The sequence below is a fragment of the Culex quinquefasciatus genome, chromosome 2 (assembly GCF_015732765.1).
Source record: "Culex quinquefasciatus strain JHB chromosome 2, VPISU_Cqui_1.0_pri_paternal, whole genome shotgun sequence".
In the NCBI taxonomy this organism is placed as follows: domain Eukaryota; kingdom Metazoa; phylum Arthropoda; class Insecta; order Diptera; family Culicidae; genus Culex; species Culex quinquefasciatus.
Window position 1 is genome coordinate 206207896 of NC_051862.1, and position 15111 is coordinate 206223006.

The 15111-nt window shown below is 34.3% G+C and overlaps 1 protein-coding gene across 4 annotated transcripts in view; it reads right to left on the minus strand.

Moving 5' to 3' along the window:
• LOC6045771 (homeobox protein ARX) overlaps nt 1-15111 on the minus strand; it is a 37489-nt gene that overhangs the window by 766 nt on the left and 21612 nt on the right. For all 4 annotated transcript variants that reach the window (XM_038257680.1, XM_038257683.1, XM_038257682.1 and 1 more), the window contains exons 5-6: nt 8576-8633; nt 108-322 (exon numbers count right to left, since the gene is read on the minus strand). In XM_038257680.1, coding sequence (XP_038113608.1) covers nt 108-322; nt 8576-8633 — 273 coding nt within the window. The remainder of the gene's footprint in view (nt 1-107; nt 323-8575; nt 8634-15111) is intronic.

A 15111-nucleotide genomic window follows, 5' to 3' on the forward strand; every position in this document is an offset into this window, starting at 1 on the left:
ATGTGTTTACGTTTAACGTGCAGCTTGACAGTTAGCCATAATGGCGATTGCTATAAAATGAGGTAGGCGCCGTTATGGAGAAACGACAAAATGTGATTAATATTTACCTGATGTGCGGCCGCGGAGATGAACGCCGTGTCGAAGGCCGTAAAAGCAGCGGCAGCTGCCGACGGAAATCCGGGATGAACCGTGCTGCCTGCGTTGTTCGGTGTCGATAGCCCGGAGTTGGCACTGCGAAGCGAGGGCACGTTCACGTACGGTGCGACGCGGCACGGTTCCAGGGGGGTCGTGACCGGTGGACTGTGGCTCGACATGATGATCCCTGCACAGGGAAAGGAGACGGGAAAAGATTTATGTTAGCGACACTCTGAATGATGGGCAGATAAATTTAAACTCCCGAATCTCCCCCCAGTCGGAACTTGGCAGTTCCGGAGGGGTCACAAAGTGCACTGGATTATGGAACATTTGGGTTAAATTCAGACGCCCTTGCAAAAATAAACGAAAATTTCACCACCAGAATCTCATCCCATTTAACAACCGGAAAAGAAAATTTTGATAGAGTCGTCCCCGTTTCGGAGTTGTGTTTTTCTTTCCCGGAGTGGCAGTGTTGCCAGCATTCATATAGGGTGAGTGTCTGAGGAGCACAGCAAAAAACACCTAATTCAATTATGTGATTACATTTGACGTAATCCCATAAATCCGAGTCGAGCCCGGGAGTTGACTGGCTGGCTGGACCTTGGTCGTCGTCCCCTTGCAGGTTTTCAGTTCTAGATGTGAATTCCAGGCGGAAGCAGCGAGGAACTTTATTAAATTATCATTTCGGGTTTATTTATTGCCGCCTTGCGAGTTTGCTCGGCTACAGGTTTTTTTTCTTATTTTTTTATGGCACGTTGACTTAATTTGGAAATCAAACATGGTTTTTTATGTCAGGCAAAAAACATTTTATTTATACGAAAGAGTTTTAGCAACATTTATTTTTTGTACAACTTTGTATCAAGCTGACTTCTTATATCCACAAATTATAGTTATAAGTTTTATTGACCTACAAAACCATATGTTTTCATGAATTTCGTGATGTAGTTCGTGATGTGTTTACTATAATGCTAATTCTGATTCTGATTCAAAATTGCCTTACGACTTTTTTTTATCTCACAGTTGATTTATTTTTCATAGTGCTTTTCAAAAATTAATTTTGTTTCAAATTATTTTTTCCTCGACAAAAAAAAAACATAAATCTGTATCTTGAGAAGGAATTTTCTGATCGACTTGGTTTCTTCGGCAAAGTTGTAGGTGTTTAGGACTATTCAGAAAAATAGCTGCACTCTACAAAATGTACCTTTGTTCTAAATTATCTTTAAATCGCGAAAAGTTGTATTCCCAAAATCCGTACTTTTTAATTTTCGTTTCTGTAATATGTTTAAGGGAATAAAAAAATGCATCTTTTAACCCTCTACAACCTAACCCCGCCTTTAGACGGGCTTCGATCTAAAAAATCGCCAAAAAACAATTTTCCAACCAATTTTTGATCTTTAAAAAAAAAGCATTGGAAAGAAGAACTCTTAAAATTTTAGAAAATCTCAGGGTTGGAAGTTTAACTTGTTTTATTTGACTTTGCCAATGGTTTTTAAAATGTCATTTTTTTATGGGTCAACTTTGGCTGTGTTTTTAACTAACATTTCCTATATTTTCAGTAAAAAAAAGTATGCAGTAATTTTTGTAGTGTCCCAGACTATGCCTCTATCAATTTTTTTGCAATTTAAATGATGATGGTGAAAATGTGAAAAACAAGCAAAAACTTGAAAAAGTGATTGTAAAAACATGAAAAAATTAGATAGGCGAAATGTAATTATATTAGGTGGTAGAGTAGGCCAAATAGGTACTACCAAAAACAAACATAAACTAAACAAGATAAATGCAAATAAAAATACTAAAAATGAAACAAGAAAAAACATAAAACAAGAGAAGTAAAGTTTTTCGTAGAACAAAAGTTGCTCAAAATGACTTCCTAAACACGGGAAAAATAAATATTTTCGAAAAAAAATTGGGCAGTAGAGGGTTAAGTCAAAGAAAAGTATGCGCAAACTTCACTCGGCCAAGTATTTTTTTTTTGAATGAAATTTTGAAAATATCGTTTTTTTGCTAAAAGAATAGCTCAAAATATTTGAGGAACACGTCCCGAGATGAGAAAGAGTGTTTCATCTTTAGGCGTTTGATTGCGCTTCTCGCTAAAAATAAAAAATAAATGTCCAAAAAATTAATTTACAAGCCTTCGTAAAATTTGAATAAAATAAAGATAGAAGAAATTTTTTTTCACTGAACAAAATTTTTTTTTTGCATTTCTGCAGACCAGAATTTCACAAAAACTCAAAAGAGTTCATCGACCCCAAAAATGCTTAATATGTTATGAACGCAGGAAAAATGCATTTTAAATTGTTTTCAGTTGATTAGACTATTTCCAATAAAATGTTGAAATCTTGAAAGAAAATATTGCTCTCTGACTTTTCCGATTTTAAAGGGGATGAGGGGGTTTTCCGTTATAAACTTCAATTATGAGAAAATAAAACATTGTTTATTTGAATGCGTGTCCAATTGTGAAAAAAAATCAAAGGGCTTAAAAAACTGTAAATTGAAGTTTTCTAGGTAAATGACGATATCTCTGAGACTAATGGCTCGATTTTCAATGTCAAAACTGAATCATACGTGAAATGTTGTGATTTCCTCGGAAAAGTTATTTTGAAAATTTTATGATCTAACATTTCAAATAACCGAAAATCAAATTTACAATATTAGCATTTAAGATATATTTGAGAAAATGTTATAAAATTTACAGTTAAAAGTATAATCTATTTTATTATAATTTTGACCCACAGTCAACCATGTACCATTTTGCACCCAACACCCCAACATTGTCGCACAGATTGTTGTACTCGTCAACCCATCTTTATGTACAGCATTAATTTGCATACATTATGTTGGCTGCTTGCATTTCCATTGTCCTCGTCAATGTGGCTTATTCTGCTTTTGCTGCTGCACAGCACAGGATGTTTACATTCTATTTGTCTGCCAATTTGGTTCGACAAACATTCAAACGACCGTCGTCGGTTGTTTTCCTGTCCTGGCCGAAGCACCCAGCACCAGATTTTCCAAACTCCAGAGCTGGGTGACATTAATGAACCTCGCTTCCTCTGTCTGTTTGGTTTGCTGGTTTGATGCGGTTTTTCGCCCAACTTGGGAAAATGCTCTTTTTGCGTATTGATTTTCCAACAAACCGTGCGTCTCCACCTCGGCCCAGGACTTGTTGTTTATCAATTCATTAGGTTGTCCGAGCTCAGCTCAGCTCAATCCCTGGTGGGTTCAAAGTTGCAAAGGTAAACTTTAATCTGACCTTGTTGTGGTGGCAATCGATCCGACTTCCACAGCCAGCATGACGTCAGATAAATCACTCCTGCTGCCCGGGACGGAACTGCACGCACAAAAAAGTATCCCTTCGCTGCCCAAGCGTTCTAATAGCTCTCCAGGGGAATCAATTTGATTAGATTAAGTGATTTTTTTTGCGCCTGGCAGCAAAAAAAAACTTCTTGAATCAGGTAACGCTCAACGTTTCCACCGACACCCTCATCGATCTTCTCGAGGGTTTCTTATTGAACAAATTTGCAAGTTTATCTTTTTCAGCTTACACAATACAGCATCCAAAGCTAATCTCCAGCTCACCCTTTTTAATCGAACATGTAACCACACTGACTATACTGACTCCTTTTTCGCACTTGCTTCAACAAAAACACATCAAGAGGAGGGTGCACCGCTCGGTTTATTTGTACAAACAATTAAATCAATGAGGAAGCGTTTTTCCCCTTCGACCTAAACGTTGTTTTTCGGTCGCAGCATCCGACAATCGGCAGGGGGTTGTTTTTCTTGTTGTTGCTGGTGTCTATTATGACGCAGTTCACGTGGATTTCTGGTACAGTACTTGTTCGGTAACTGGGCTGAGAGCGTAGCCCAGTTACCAATTGCTGGTCGCTAACTGGGCTGAGTGAAAAATGCCGAGGGGACCACCAATGTCGTTAATTTTCGTAACAAAATATAAAAATTAAAATTTATTCAAATTCAATTTATGTACACGGAGAAAAAAGAGTTCCCAAAATCGTGAACAAGCGTTCATGAAAATGAGAACCACGAACAAAGTGTTCAAATTTCATGGTACGTTTTTCAAAATCGTACCATGGAATTTGAACACTTTGTTCGAGGTTCCCATTTTCATGAACGCTTGTGCACGATTTTAAGAACTCTTTTTTCTCCGTGTACTACGTTTGATTTTTGCATCCATTGACCCCTTGGTCATTTTGGTTTGTTTTTGTTTTTTAACGTTTGTCTGCTTTTTATGTGGACTACAGTCCAGTTATCAAGCGTCCGGTTAAAAAGCAGCCCAGTTAAACTTGTCCCAGTTACCGAGCAAGTACTGTATACGCACTCAAAATTCCCCTAAAACTGTACCCTGTATAGTGGGAGGGAGAGTTGCATGTTTACGCGTGCTAATTGAGTGTTTATGCACTGATTGACGGAGTTTTGATGGAATCATGTAATGAAATAGATTTTGAATTCATAACAAACGCATATAATTTTTTTATAAGTGTTTATCTGCCATAAACTCCTTTTGTTTAAAAAAATTCCATGGTCTTATTTTAAACTGTGAAACATTTAAGTAATCTTTCATCATTTAATACCTAATTATAGTTATTCCAAACCAAGAAATGTATGGGTCATTCCACTTCAATCACACACAGAAAAGTTCAAATTGAAATAAACTTTACCCGATCAAGTTCAAATATGGTGAGACTGATAGAAAATATTCAACATTTATATTAGGTCGTCGCTGTCGTGCTAACTTGTCGCACGTGCATTTTGTGACAAATTGAGTTAACCCTCTACAATCTAACCCCGCCTTTAGACGGGCTTCGATCTAAAAAATCGCCAAAAGTCAATTTTCCAACCGATTTTCGATCTTTAAAAAGCATTGGAAAGAAAACCTCTTAAAATTTCAGAAAATTCCAGGGTTGGAAGTTTTACTTGTTTTATGTGACTTTGCCGATGTTTTTAAAAGTGTATTTTTTTAGGGGTCAACTTTGGCTGTGTTCTTTACTAACATTTCCTATATTTTAAATAAAAAGAAGTATGCAGTATTTTTTCTAGTGTCCCAGACTATACCTCTACGAATTTTTAAACAATTTAAATGATAATGGTGAGCAATTCCATGTCAAATAGGGAATCGGTTGTACCCGACCCTCCCCGATTTCAATGAAACTTTGTAGACATGTTATCCTAGGCATATATAAGCCATTTTTGTGTATATGGAGCCAGTAACACTCGATAATGACATTTGAGAAGGGCGTACGTGTTTTCAATATTTTTGTATTTCGTAATTTAAATATTGCTGTATCTCGAAGCCGTTGCATCGTATCAAAAAGTGGTCAAAGACAAACTTGTAGGAAATTTGATGGGCTTTCCGAAAAAAAATACACTGAAAGAAAAAAACTTTCCACTTTTATGAGATTTTTTGATTTTAAAATTTAAAAGTTAAATTTGAAGGTGAGCCCACGATTTTTTTTTCGCTCAAATTTTTTGTGAAAATAGCCTAAGATGTTACAAAAAGACTCACGAAAAATGCAGGATGGAGCAACTCACCTAAAAAAATACAAAAATCATTTACTGAAACTGATTTTTTGAAAAGTGCTCTAAACGTCAAAATTTTCAAAAGCCGTATGCGGGAATCGATTCTCCAGACAATTTTACATAAAAGTCTCCATATTTACCATTGTTCTAAGTCCAATCCTTGTGAAGTTACAGCGGTTTTAAAAATAAAAATGTTGAAAAAATTGGTTTTTTGATGGTTTTTGGCAATTTCTATATGACGGACTTGATTTTTCAGTTTCGAAAATATTTTTACCGAAAAGCTCGTCCAATTTCCCATAAGTTTGTCCTTGACCACATTTCAATTGAATGTATGGGCTTACAGATATAAGCTAATTGCTCATAATTCAAACATAACATTTTTTCAGTGTAGTAAAGTAACCTGGATAATAAATTAGCTTATATCTGTAATCCCATACATCCAATTGAAATGTGGTCAACGACAAACTTATGGGAAATTGGACGAGCTTTTCGGTAAAAATATTTTCGAAACTGAAAAATCAAGTCCGTCATATAGAAATTGCCAAAAACCATCAAAAAACCAATTTTTTCAACATTTTTATTTTTAAAACCGCTGTAACTTCACAAGGATTGGACTTAGGACAATGGTCAATATTGAGACTTTTATGTAAAATTGTCTGGAAAATCGATTCCCGTATTCGGCTTTTGAAAATTTCGACGTTTAGAGCACTTTTCAAAAAAAACAGTTTCAGTAAATGATTTTTGTATTTTTTTAGGTGAGTTGCTCCATCCTGCATTTTTCGTGAGTCTTTTTGTAACATCTTAGGCTATTTTCACAAAAAATTTGAGCGAAAAAAAAATCGTGGGCTCACCTTCAAATTTAACTTTTAAATTTTAAAATCAAAAAATCTCATAAAAGTGGAATGTTTTTTCTTTCAGTGTATTTTTTTCGGAAAGCCCATCAAATTTCCTACAAGTTTGTCTTTGACCACTTTTTGATACGATGCAACGGCTTCGAGATACAGCAATATTTAAATTACGAAATACAAAAATATTGAAAACACGTACGCCCTTCTCAAATGTCATTATCGAGTGTTACTGGCTCCATACACACAAAAATGGCTTATATATGCCTAGGATAACATGTCTACAAAGTTTCATTGAAATCGGAGAGGGTCGAGAAAAAAGTACCTAAAAAATTCCTGTTTTGGGCTGGAATTGCTCTGGTGCAATTTTATAGTAGAAAATGTGAATAACAAGCAAAAAATTGAAAAAGTGACTGTAAAAATATGGAAAAATTAGATAGGCAAAATGTAATGATAGGAGATGGTAGAATTGGCCAAATACTACCTAAAACAAACATAAACTAAACAAGATAAATGCTAATTAAAATACTAAAAATGAAACAAAAACATAAAACAAAAGAAGTAAAGTTTTTCGTAGAACAAAAGTTGCTCAAATGACCTCCTGACCACGGAAAAAACCGAAAAAAATTGGCAGTAGAGTTTTGTGCAGCTCACAATGCCTTGCCTTTTAAACTTCACAGATCCCCGAAGTTCGATCTCAATCCTGAGATATTCAATAAAAATCGGAAAAAATGCATTTTGTCACTTTCCATATGAAAGAAGTTTCAATCTTGTCGTGCTATCTTGACATTGCCTGAAAATTGATGTAAGTGCGTCAATTGGTCAAAGGGATTTTAGGTCAGAACGCGTTTGACACAAGTACGAGCTCGACTACCGTAAACATTTTCAGTTATAACTCGGGACTCCAGCAACCAAATTCAACCAATCTTGAGGACAATGCACAGAATGGTCAACCAAACAAAACGTGTTTGTTATTGTTTACATTGCGTGCTCTCGTTTTTGATTATTCAAGGTCAAACATCAAAACGCGTTTTTCTCGGAACGTCAAAAAGCGACGTACGACAAGTTAGCACGGAATCATGCGAATAATGGAATGTAACAAAATTGACTTTTTGGCGGGCATGTGGTAAATTGCTTGCTTTTGTAAAAATAATTATCAGCATGAAAAATTTACTTTTTGACTAACCTCCGAAAAATTGCATCCCAATGAAAATCATGACCTTTTTCCTCATCAAAATTTTCACCCCGACCCCGATTGCGTGCAGCATATTAAACCACTAAATCATCGGCGCTGAAAAATGGGGGTCAAAATTCAATAAAATGGTCCTTCCCCAGCATCGAAATTAGATTATGCCCTAAATTGATGACAACCGAATCCGAATAAATATGTTGCGAATATTTTCGGGGCTAAAAAACAACATATGACCCCGGTTATTCCTTGGAAAAGTATGTATATAGTTTGGATTCGTTAGACGAAAAGGGTTACGACTATAGGCAAAGTGGATGGTGTTGGAAATTTTATTTATTCAATCTGCCTGCGGTTGCCGACGCACGGCCCTTTTTCCTTCAGGAAAATGGCAATGGGCAATAATTTCCATTCCCGCTCCAAGCGTTCCGAGCTAGCAGCCTGAATTGGCGTAAAAATTCGAGTGGTATTTAGATAAATAAACATAAATCCTTGCGCCTAATAAATTTATTGAACGTTGTTTGCGGGCGGTGGTGGTGGAAAGTGGGAGGAAAATTGGAAAAAGAGGGCACACGATCGGAAAATAGCAGCGTGCGTGTGTGCGAAACATTTTCCGGTTGTTTAACTTAAAAGTGGAGGGAAAATAGGAAAGGGACGAGAACGGAAGGTGTGTGTGTGTGCTTTGAATTTGCGATTAACAAATTACGCAAATCGCAAATTGAATTAGGTTGATTATTTAAATACATGATGAACTGATTTGAAATATTGGATTTTAGAATTTACGCTTCGCGAAGGGGGAAGAGGGGACAAACGGGAGTGAATGAATTGAATTGATTTTCAGTTTTTGATGAAGAGAAAAAACATAGGATGGACTCACCTTTGTGTAGTTGATTCTCGTGCTTTCGACACTTGGCTCGGCGATTTTGGAACCACACCTAGAATAAATTAGAAATTTAAGAAGAATTCTTGTTTTTGAGACACAAAATTGCATTGTTCGTTGTTCCACCTCTTCAGCATAAATTATAAAAAAACGAAACTATTGGCACTACGCCCCCCGGGGCATGGCCTTCCTCTAACGTGGGATTTCTGCTCCAGAGCCTCTGACGAGACAGGAGAAACCGGGACCGACGTTTTACTTCACCATCCGATAGAAGCTCAGTGGATAAGGCGGGAATCGAACCCGCGTCTCATAGCATCATCGGGATCGGCAGCCGAAGCCGCTACCCCTGCGCCACGAGACCCACAATTATATCTCTCTCAAATTTATACTTTTTTGTCTTTTTGTAAACATTCAAACACGTCTGATTTTTCGTTTGCCAAAATGTTTAAATTTGTTTAAAAATTTAGAAATGTTCATATTCAATAAAATTAAATCAATTATTAATCCCTGGGCTTTGTCATAATGAGTGTCATAGGTTTGATGCTTGTTTGGCAAAGAGTATGATTTTATTCGATGTGGAATTGAAATCGAAGTGTTCAGTATATTGCTGAAGCTTCCATTTTTACACATGGACACCACTTCATGCTACGAGAACCCACATTGGCGCAGTCTCAGGGCTTAATCGATGGCCGGTAAGCTGTCATCGAGACAAGGAGGTTCTCCGGTAGTGGAAATATCACATTTGTACAATGAATCGCTACATATGTGATTTTTCCCTATCTTAATGTGGGTGTCAGGTTAGGATGAGGGTTTTTAAAAATTTAGTTTTTGTAGAATTTAGGATTTTAACTATAAATATCAACTTTTAGTACTTTGCCTTTAGTTATTAAGGGACAAAATTAGTAACAGGGAATTTAGTAATTCTATCAGAATCGGTGATTTTCATTCAAGTAGCATAAAAACCATTATGATTTGTCAAAATTTCCGTAGAGTCTCGATCAATCAATAGTGAAATGATATCGGACTTACTTCGTTGATCTGTTGAACTAACGGTTGTCGGATTATGATTGTATCGACCATTGTTGCGAATCGAGGATCTACTGGAATTCTGACGATCAAATGGTCGTCTCTATTTCAATTCACGACTTGTAAAATATGAACTGTTATTCATTCTTTTTTTTTTTTTTTTTAAAGAAGCCAGACAGGTTTTACAAGAAACGTTTTTTTGGCTATTAATTAAATGTCGGGGATTTGGGATAAGAGTAGCTTTCGGATAGGTTGCTTTAAATCTTGTATTCAATTCAAGTTAGGTAGTTATCCGCAAATGAATATTTGGACTTATATGAATAATTGAACATTTTGGACTTATGAATAACACACAACTGTGCATTTATTCTAGAGTCAGATCCATACAGCGTCAGTGTTTATTTGGTCGAAGTGTACTAATTCATTGGCAGATCTGATTCTAGTTGTAATGTACGACAAGACTACTGACGGACGTGACAGGACGAGGGCCCAGTTTAGAGATTTCGACATCAACGATGTGCGGCTGGATCACCCTCCCAAAAAAAAAAATAAATAAATCAATTATTAATATTTTTTATCTTTTCAACACAATACAAGTACGAAAACAGAGTTTTTACAAGGTTAACATTTTTGTTTGATTTATGTGTTCTAATAAGACTTAATTTTCAACTAACGATAGTTCGTCAACTTTGTGGAACATTCGAAAAAATATTATCAAAATTTCAAATCAAGCTTAACTTTGAAAAAGTTCCAAAATGTAACATACATTCGATTTATTCAAATAAAAATGGTTTAAAAATGTATTGTAAACCAGAACAAAAGTCAATATTCAATAAGTAATTATTTAATTCTTCAAACATTTGATGTTATTTTTGTGGTACTGTACATCAAAATTCAACAAATGATAAAACATTACTAAAAGTGATTTTCAACGTCAGAAAATGACCTGGCGCGGATTTGCTGGCTAATTTTGCTCAGGCGCGGATTTTGCGCGGATGGCAATTTTGAAAATGTTTGTTTGTATTTTCATAGTACGAAACGTCGAAAAATGAAGATAAAGATTATGTAGAAATTATTTTTTATATGTTTCTTGTCATTTCTTAACATCTCCGGCACTGAATATTTAATTTCTTTTGAGTTTTGAGTAATGATTTTTAACCTTATTTATTTTTAATTTTATACTGGATTTATTCAATTTTTAATTTTGTAAATCAAATATTACAAACTTTTCCCTAAGATATAGACATTAGAATGTGTAACAAAAACTATTATTGGGGCTTGTTCTGGTGGGCGCCAAATATGAGCTTGATTGGACGTAACAGAAGCTGGCCTCCACTTTCGAATTTTGGAATGGAATTTAATCGGCAGAAATATTTTTTTTTCTAAATTTAAACATTTTTGGTGAAAATAAAAAGATCAGAACATTCCAAATTCAAAGCTTCAAAAATTCAAAAATTCGACGAAAATTGTTTAGATAGTTTTTATAAAAACAAAAAAAAATCTACATACATATTTTTTTTCGAAATTTATAAAATCGTAATTTAATAAATCTTAAATTTTGAAAATCAAAATTTTAGCGATCTGAAATTCAAAATACAATAAATTTGGGTAATCAAACATTTGAAGATTTAAAAAAAATCAAAATTAAAAGTCCACATTTAAAAACTAAAAAATATCAAATTCAAAACAATATAGAAAAACATTCTCAAATCTAAAATGATTTTAGTATCCTTAAGCTTATAAATTCTAAAATTCTTAAATTCTAAAATCCTAAATTCTTTAATTCTTAAATTGTAAAATTCTTAAATTCTAAAATTCGTAAATTATTAAATGTTTTCATTTTTAAATTCTTAGTTCTTAAATTCTTGAATTCCACAATTTTTGAAGTCCTATTTTATGTAAGAGATTTTGAAATTATGAGAAGACATTATTTTAAAAATTAGAAATTAAATTTCCTTCGGAGTGACATTTTAGCGAGGATTTTGTATTACAAACTGTATAAAAAATCTTAGATTTTGAATATTTAGACTTTCGAAATTTAATATTTTATCATATTATAATTTTAGATTTTGATTTAATTTTGAGGTTATATTTTTGAAGTTAAATTTGTAGGTTTTTAAATATTGTATTTTCTTTTTTGAAGATTTTTTTTTCATTACCCTTGCCTTGACCGTCTCTTGAGGATTTTTTTTAATGGATTTATTGTTTTCATTCTTTTGGAGCCTTTAACCATAAAACGAGTTTTTTTATCAAACACTTTCTGAATTAGTTTTCTTCATTAAAAAATAAAATTTCTTAAATGTTGGTCGCATTATTTTTTATATGGCGTGGATTTTGCGCGGTTTCGGATCTTAGGTCGGCGCGGATTTGGCGAGGATTTTTTTTCGACTCTCCCGTAACAACCCTGTACAAAAACGGCCTGATTTTGTCAAAAATTTGACTACCTATTTTAAATTGACAATTAAATTGGAATTTTGACATATTTATTAAGGTAGTGTTTGTTTAATATTTACAAAAGGAAAACTATGAGTAAAACACGTTGTGGCACTCGTAAATTTATTCAAATTAAATAAATCAAGTGGTAATAAATACTTAACCGCTAAAAATCTGTTGCTTAAAGTTACACAAATAATGTGTGATTCTTGAGCAACATTGAAGCTTCAAACGATAGTCGAATGCAACTCAAGGAGGCGATAAATCCTTTAATTCGACACAGAATTAACTCAATTTGCTTGACCACTTAGCAGCCCAAAATTGCACATAAATCAGTGATACTTGGACACGCTGTTTCTATTCTACCTCCTGGCTCTCCTAGTATCCACTGTTGCAGGTCATGTGACTCCTCTAAAGCTAACCTTTTGCCCGGCGGCGGCGCATCAAGTCAAAAATTATGTTCCTCGCTGACCCATAACTCACAGTTAATTTAACAGCTCCGGCGAAAATTGATATAAATTGCTTCAAACTAGCTTTCTTTGTTCATCACCGAGCACCGACTGGGATTTTTCCGAGCTGGAAAAGGCAGCGTTTTCTCTAGTTCCGAGGAAAAGGACGACCCCTTTGGAATCATACAAAAAGTGGTCATCTAATTGTCGAGCTGTGCGAGTATCGCGAACAAACGCTTAACTTTCGTTTATTAGAAAGTGCCTCTCGAAAAAAAAGAAGAGGAAAGAAGTGGCATTTTCATCACGGAGCAATAAATAATGCCATACAAAATCTGTGATACGAACTGTTCCCATGGGGGATGTGCCCGGTTGACGCGACGGGTTCTCCCCCCCCCCCCCCCCCGCAAAAGTTCATCATCTAGAGGAGAGGGAAAATCCCCCGGACGGAGGCGACAAATCGAGATATAAAAGTGTTTTCCCGGAAGATAAATATCAAAGTTGTGGAGCAGCAGGAGGAGGAAAACCAGTCCGGGTTTTTTTCCTTGGCTTGGAATGGCAAAGTTAAAGCAAAGCATAGAAGCAATCCAATCAATTAGTGGAAAATTAATGTCCGATTTACGTAACGCGCCAAATTCACTACATAATGTTGAGCAAATTAATTTAATTGAATGGCTCTTTTTACACGGAGCTAATGGACGAGATTTTCGGATAGCGGTGGAGCTTGAGTGAGTGGTTAAGATTCGTATTACTTTGGTGTGAGAAATGAACGAGAAAGAAGTTAAGAATTTAGGTGGATTAATGTTAGTGAAATCGAAGAATGTTGATCTCCAAAAAATAGTGAATCGATTGAAATCAACTGTAAATCATATCTTTGGAATATTACTCTAATATTTCAATAATTATTCTTGAAATAAAAAAAATCATATTTATGAGCAATTCTCTACGAAATCAGTCTTTTTTGAGAATTTAATTTTTTGTATTTCTTAATCCGACTGAAACTTTTTTGGTGCAAATGTTTTAGGGGACATAAAATGCCAACAATTTCCAGGTTGTGCAAAAAATCTTTGACCGAGTAATCAAAACTGATTTTTTTTAAATCGAAATATTGGTCGCAAAAATTTTTCAACTTCATTTTTCGATGTAAAATCCAATTTGCAATCAAAAAGTACTTACGTGAAATTTTGATTAAGTGCATCGTTTTTAAGTTAAAGCCATTTGAAATTTTTCGATCTTTTCGAAAAAAATATTTAAAATTTTTTTGAATCAAGACTAACATTTCAAAAGGGTCAAATATTCAATATTACGCCCTTTTAAAATGTTAGTCTTGGTTTAAATTTCTTTTAAATATTTTTTTCGATAAGATCGAAAAATTTCACGACTGTTTCATATTTTAACATTGTAATTAGTTGCTGAGATATCGACGTTAGAAAATGGTGGGTTGTTTGGATGAGGTTTGGAAACATCAATTTTACTGTTTTTTTAACCTTTGCATGGCAATATCTCAGCAACTAAAGGTCGTATCAACAAAGTTCAAAAAAGCAAAATATAGAGAGTTTTCTCAGCTTTCCAAAAATATTTTTTTCAAAAGTGGGTAGACATGTGCATTAATTAAAAAAAATTAAAAACTGTGACTATTTCCAAAAAAGTTATCTGAAAATGGTCTTAACTTGAATACGGTGCACTTTATCAAAATTTCACTAAAGTTCTTTTTGATTGCAAATTGGATTTTAACATCGAAAATTTTTTTGACCAGTATTCCGATTTTTTGAAAAAAATCAGTATTGATCAAAAATTCATAACTCAGTCAAAAAAATTTTGCATAACCTGGAATTTTCTGAAAAATTGGCATTTTATATCCCCTATAACATATCAAAAAATAAAAAAATAAAAATAGTGTTTTTTTGCTAATCAAGTTTTAGTGACAAAAAGTTAAATAAAAAATCACCAAAATTTTTTTTCGGTTTTCATGCATCATTTTTGTATGGACAGCTGCCAAATTTGTATGTAAAATTATATAGACAAACTAATGATGCAAAATGGCTTTTTTGGGCATGCCGAAGGCACCAAAAAAGTTTCAGTCGGATTAAAAAATACAAAAAAAAAATCGAATGACCGAAATCTGAGAGAATTCAACATATGATTTTTGAAGCTTATGGAGGTATAACTAAAGGAGTTACCAGATCGTCAAATTTATTTGAGGAATTATTCCGGTAGAAAATACGAACGATATTAAAAGATTATGTTTTCTCTAGACTTACTTAACAACAAATACCTAACTCCATATTCCATTAAAAATTAGACAAGTTTGACAAAGTGCGCCGTTTTCAAACATGCAATTTTTCAATCTTGAAAAAACTTGTGCCTGAGATAATTCCCTATTTTTCTTTTTTGAACATTCTTGATACGACCTATGTTTTGGTTGCTGGGATATGGCAATATTCCCAGTGTTGCACACTTAGCCCTCTTTTTATCAACAATCACGGTGTGTTCCTAGAGCAAACTTAAGATAAAAAAAATCGATGAGTATGGTATTTTTTACCATAAAAGTAGGGCTCTTTCCCGACATATTGCGGAGTCCGTCGACAAAGTTGATTATTGTTTCGATTTTGTAGGATTTTTCTAAAA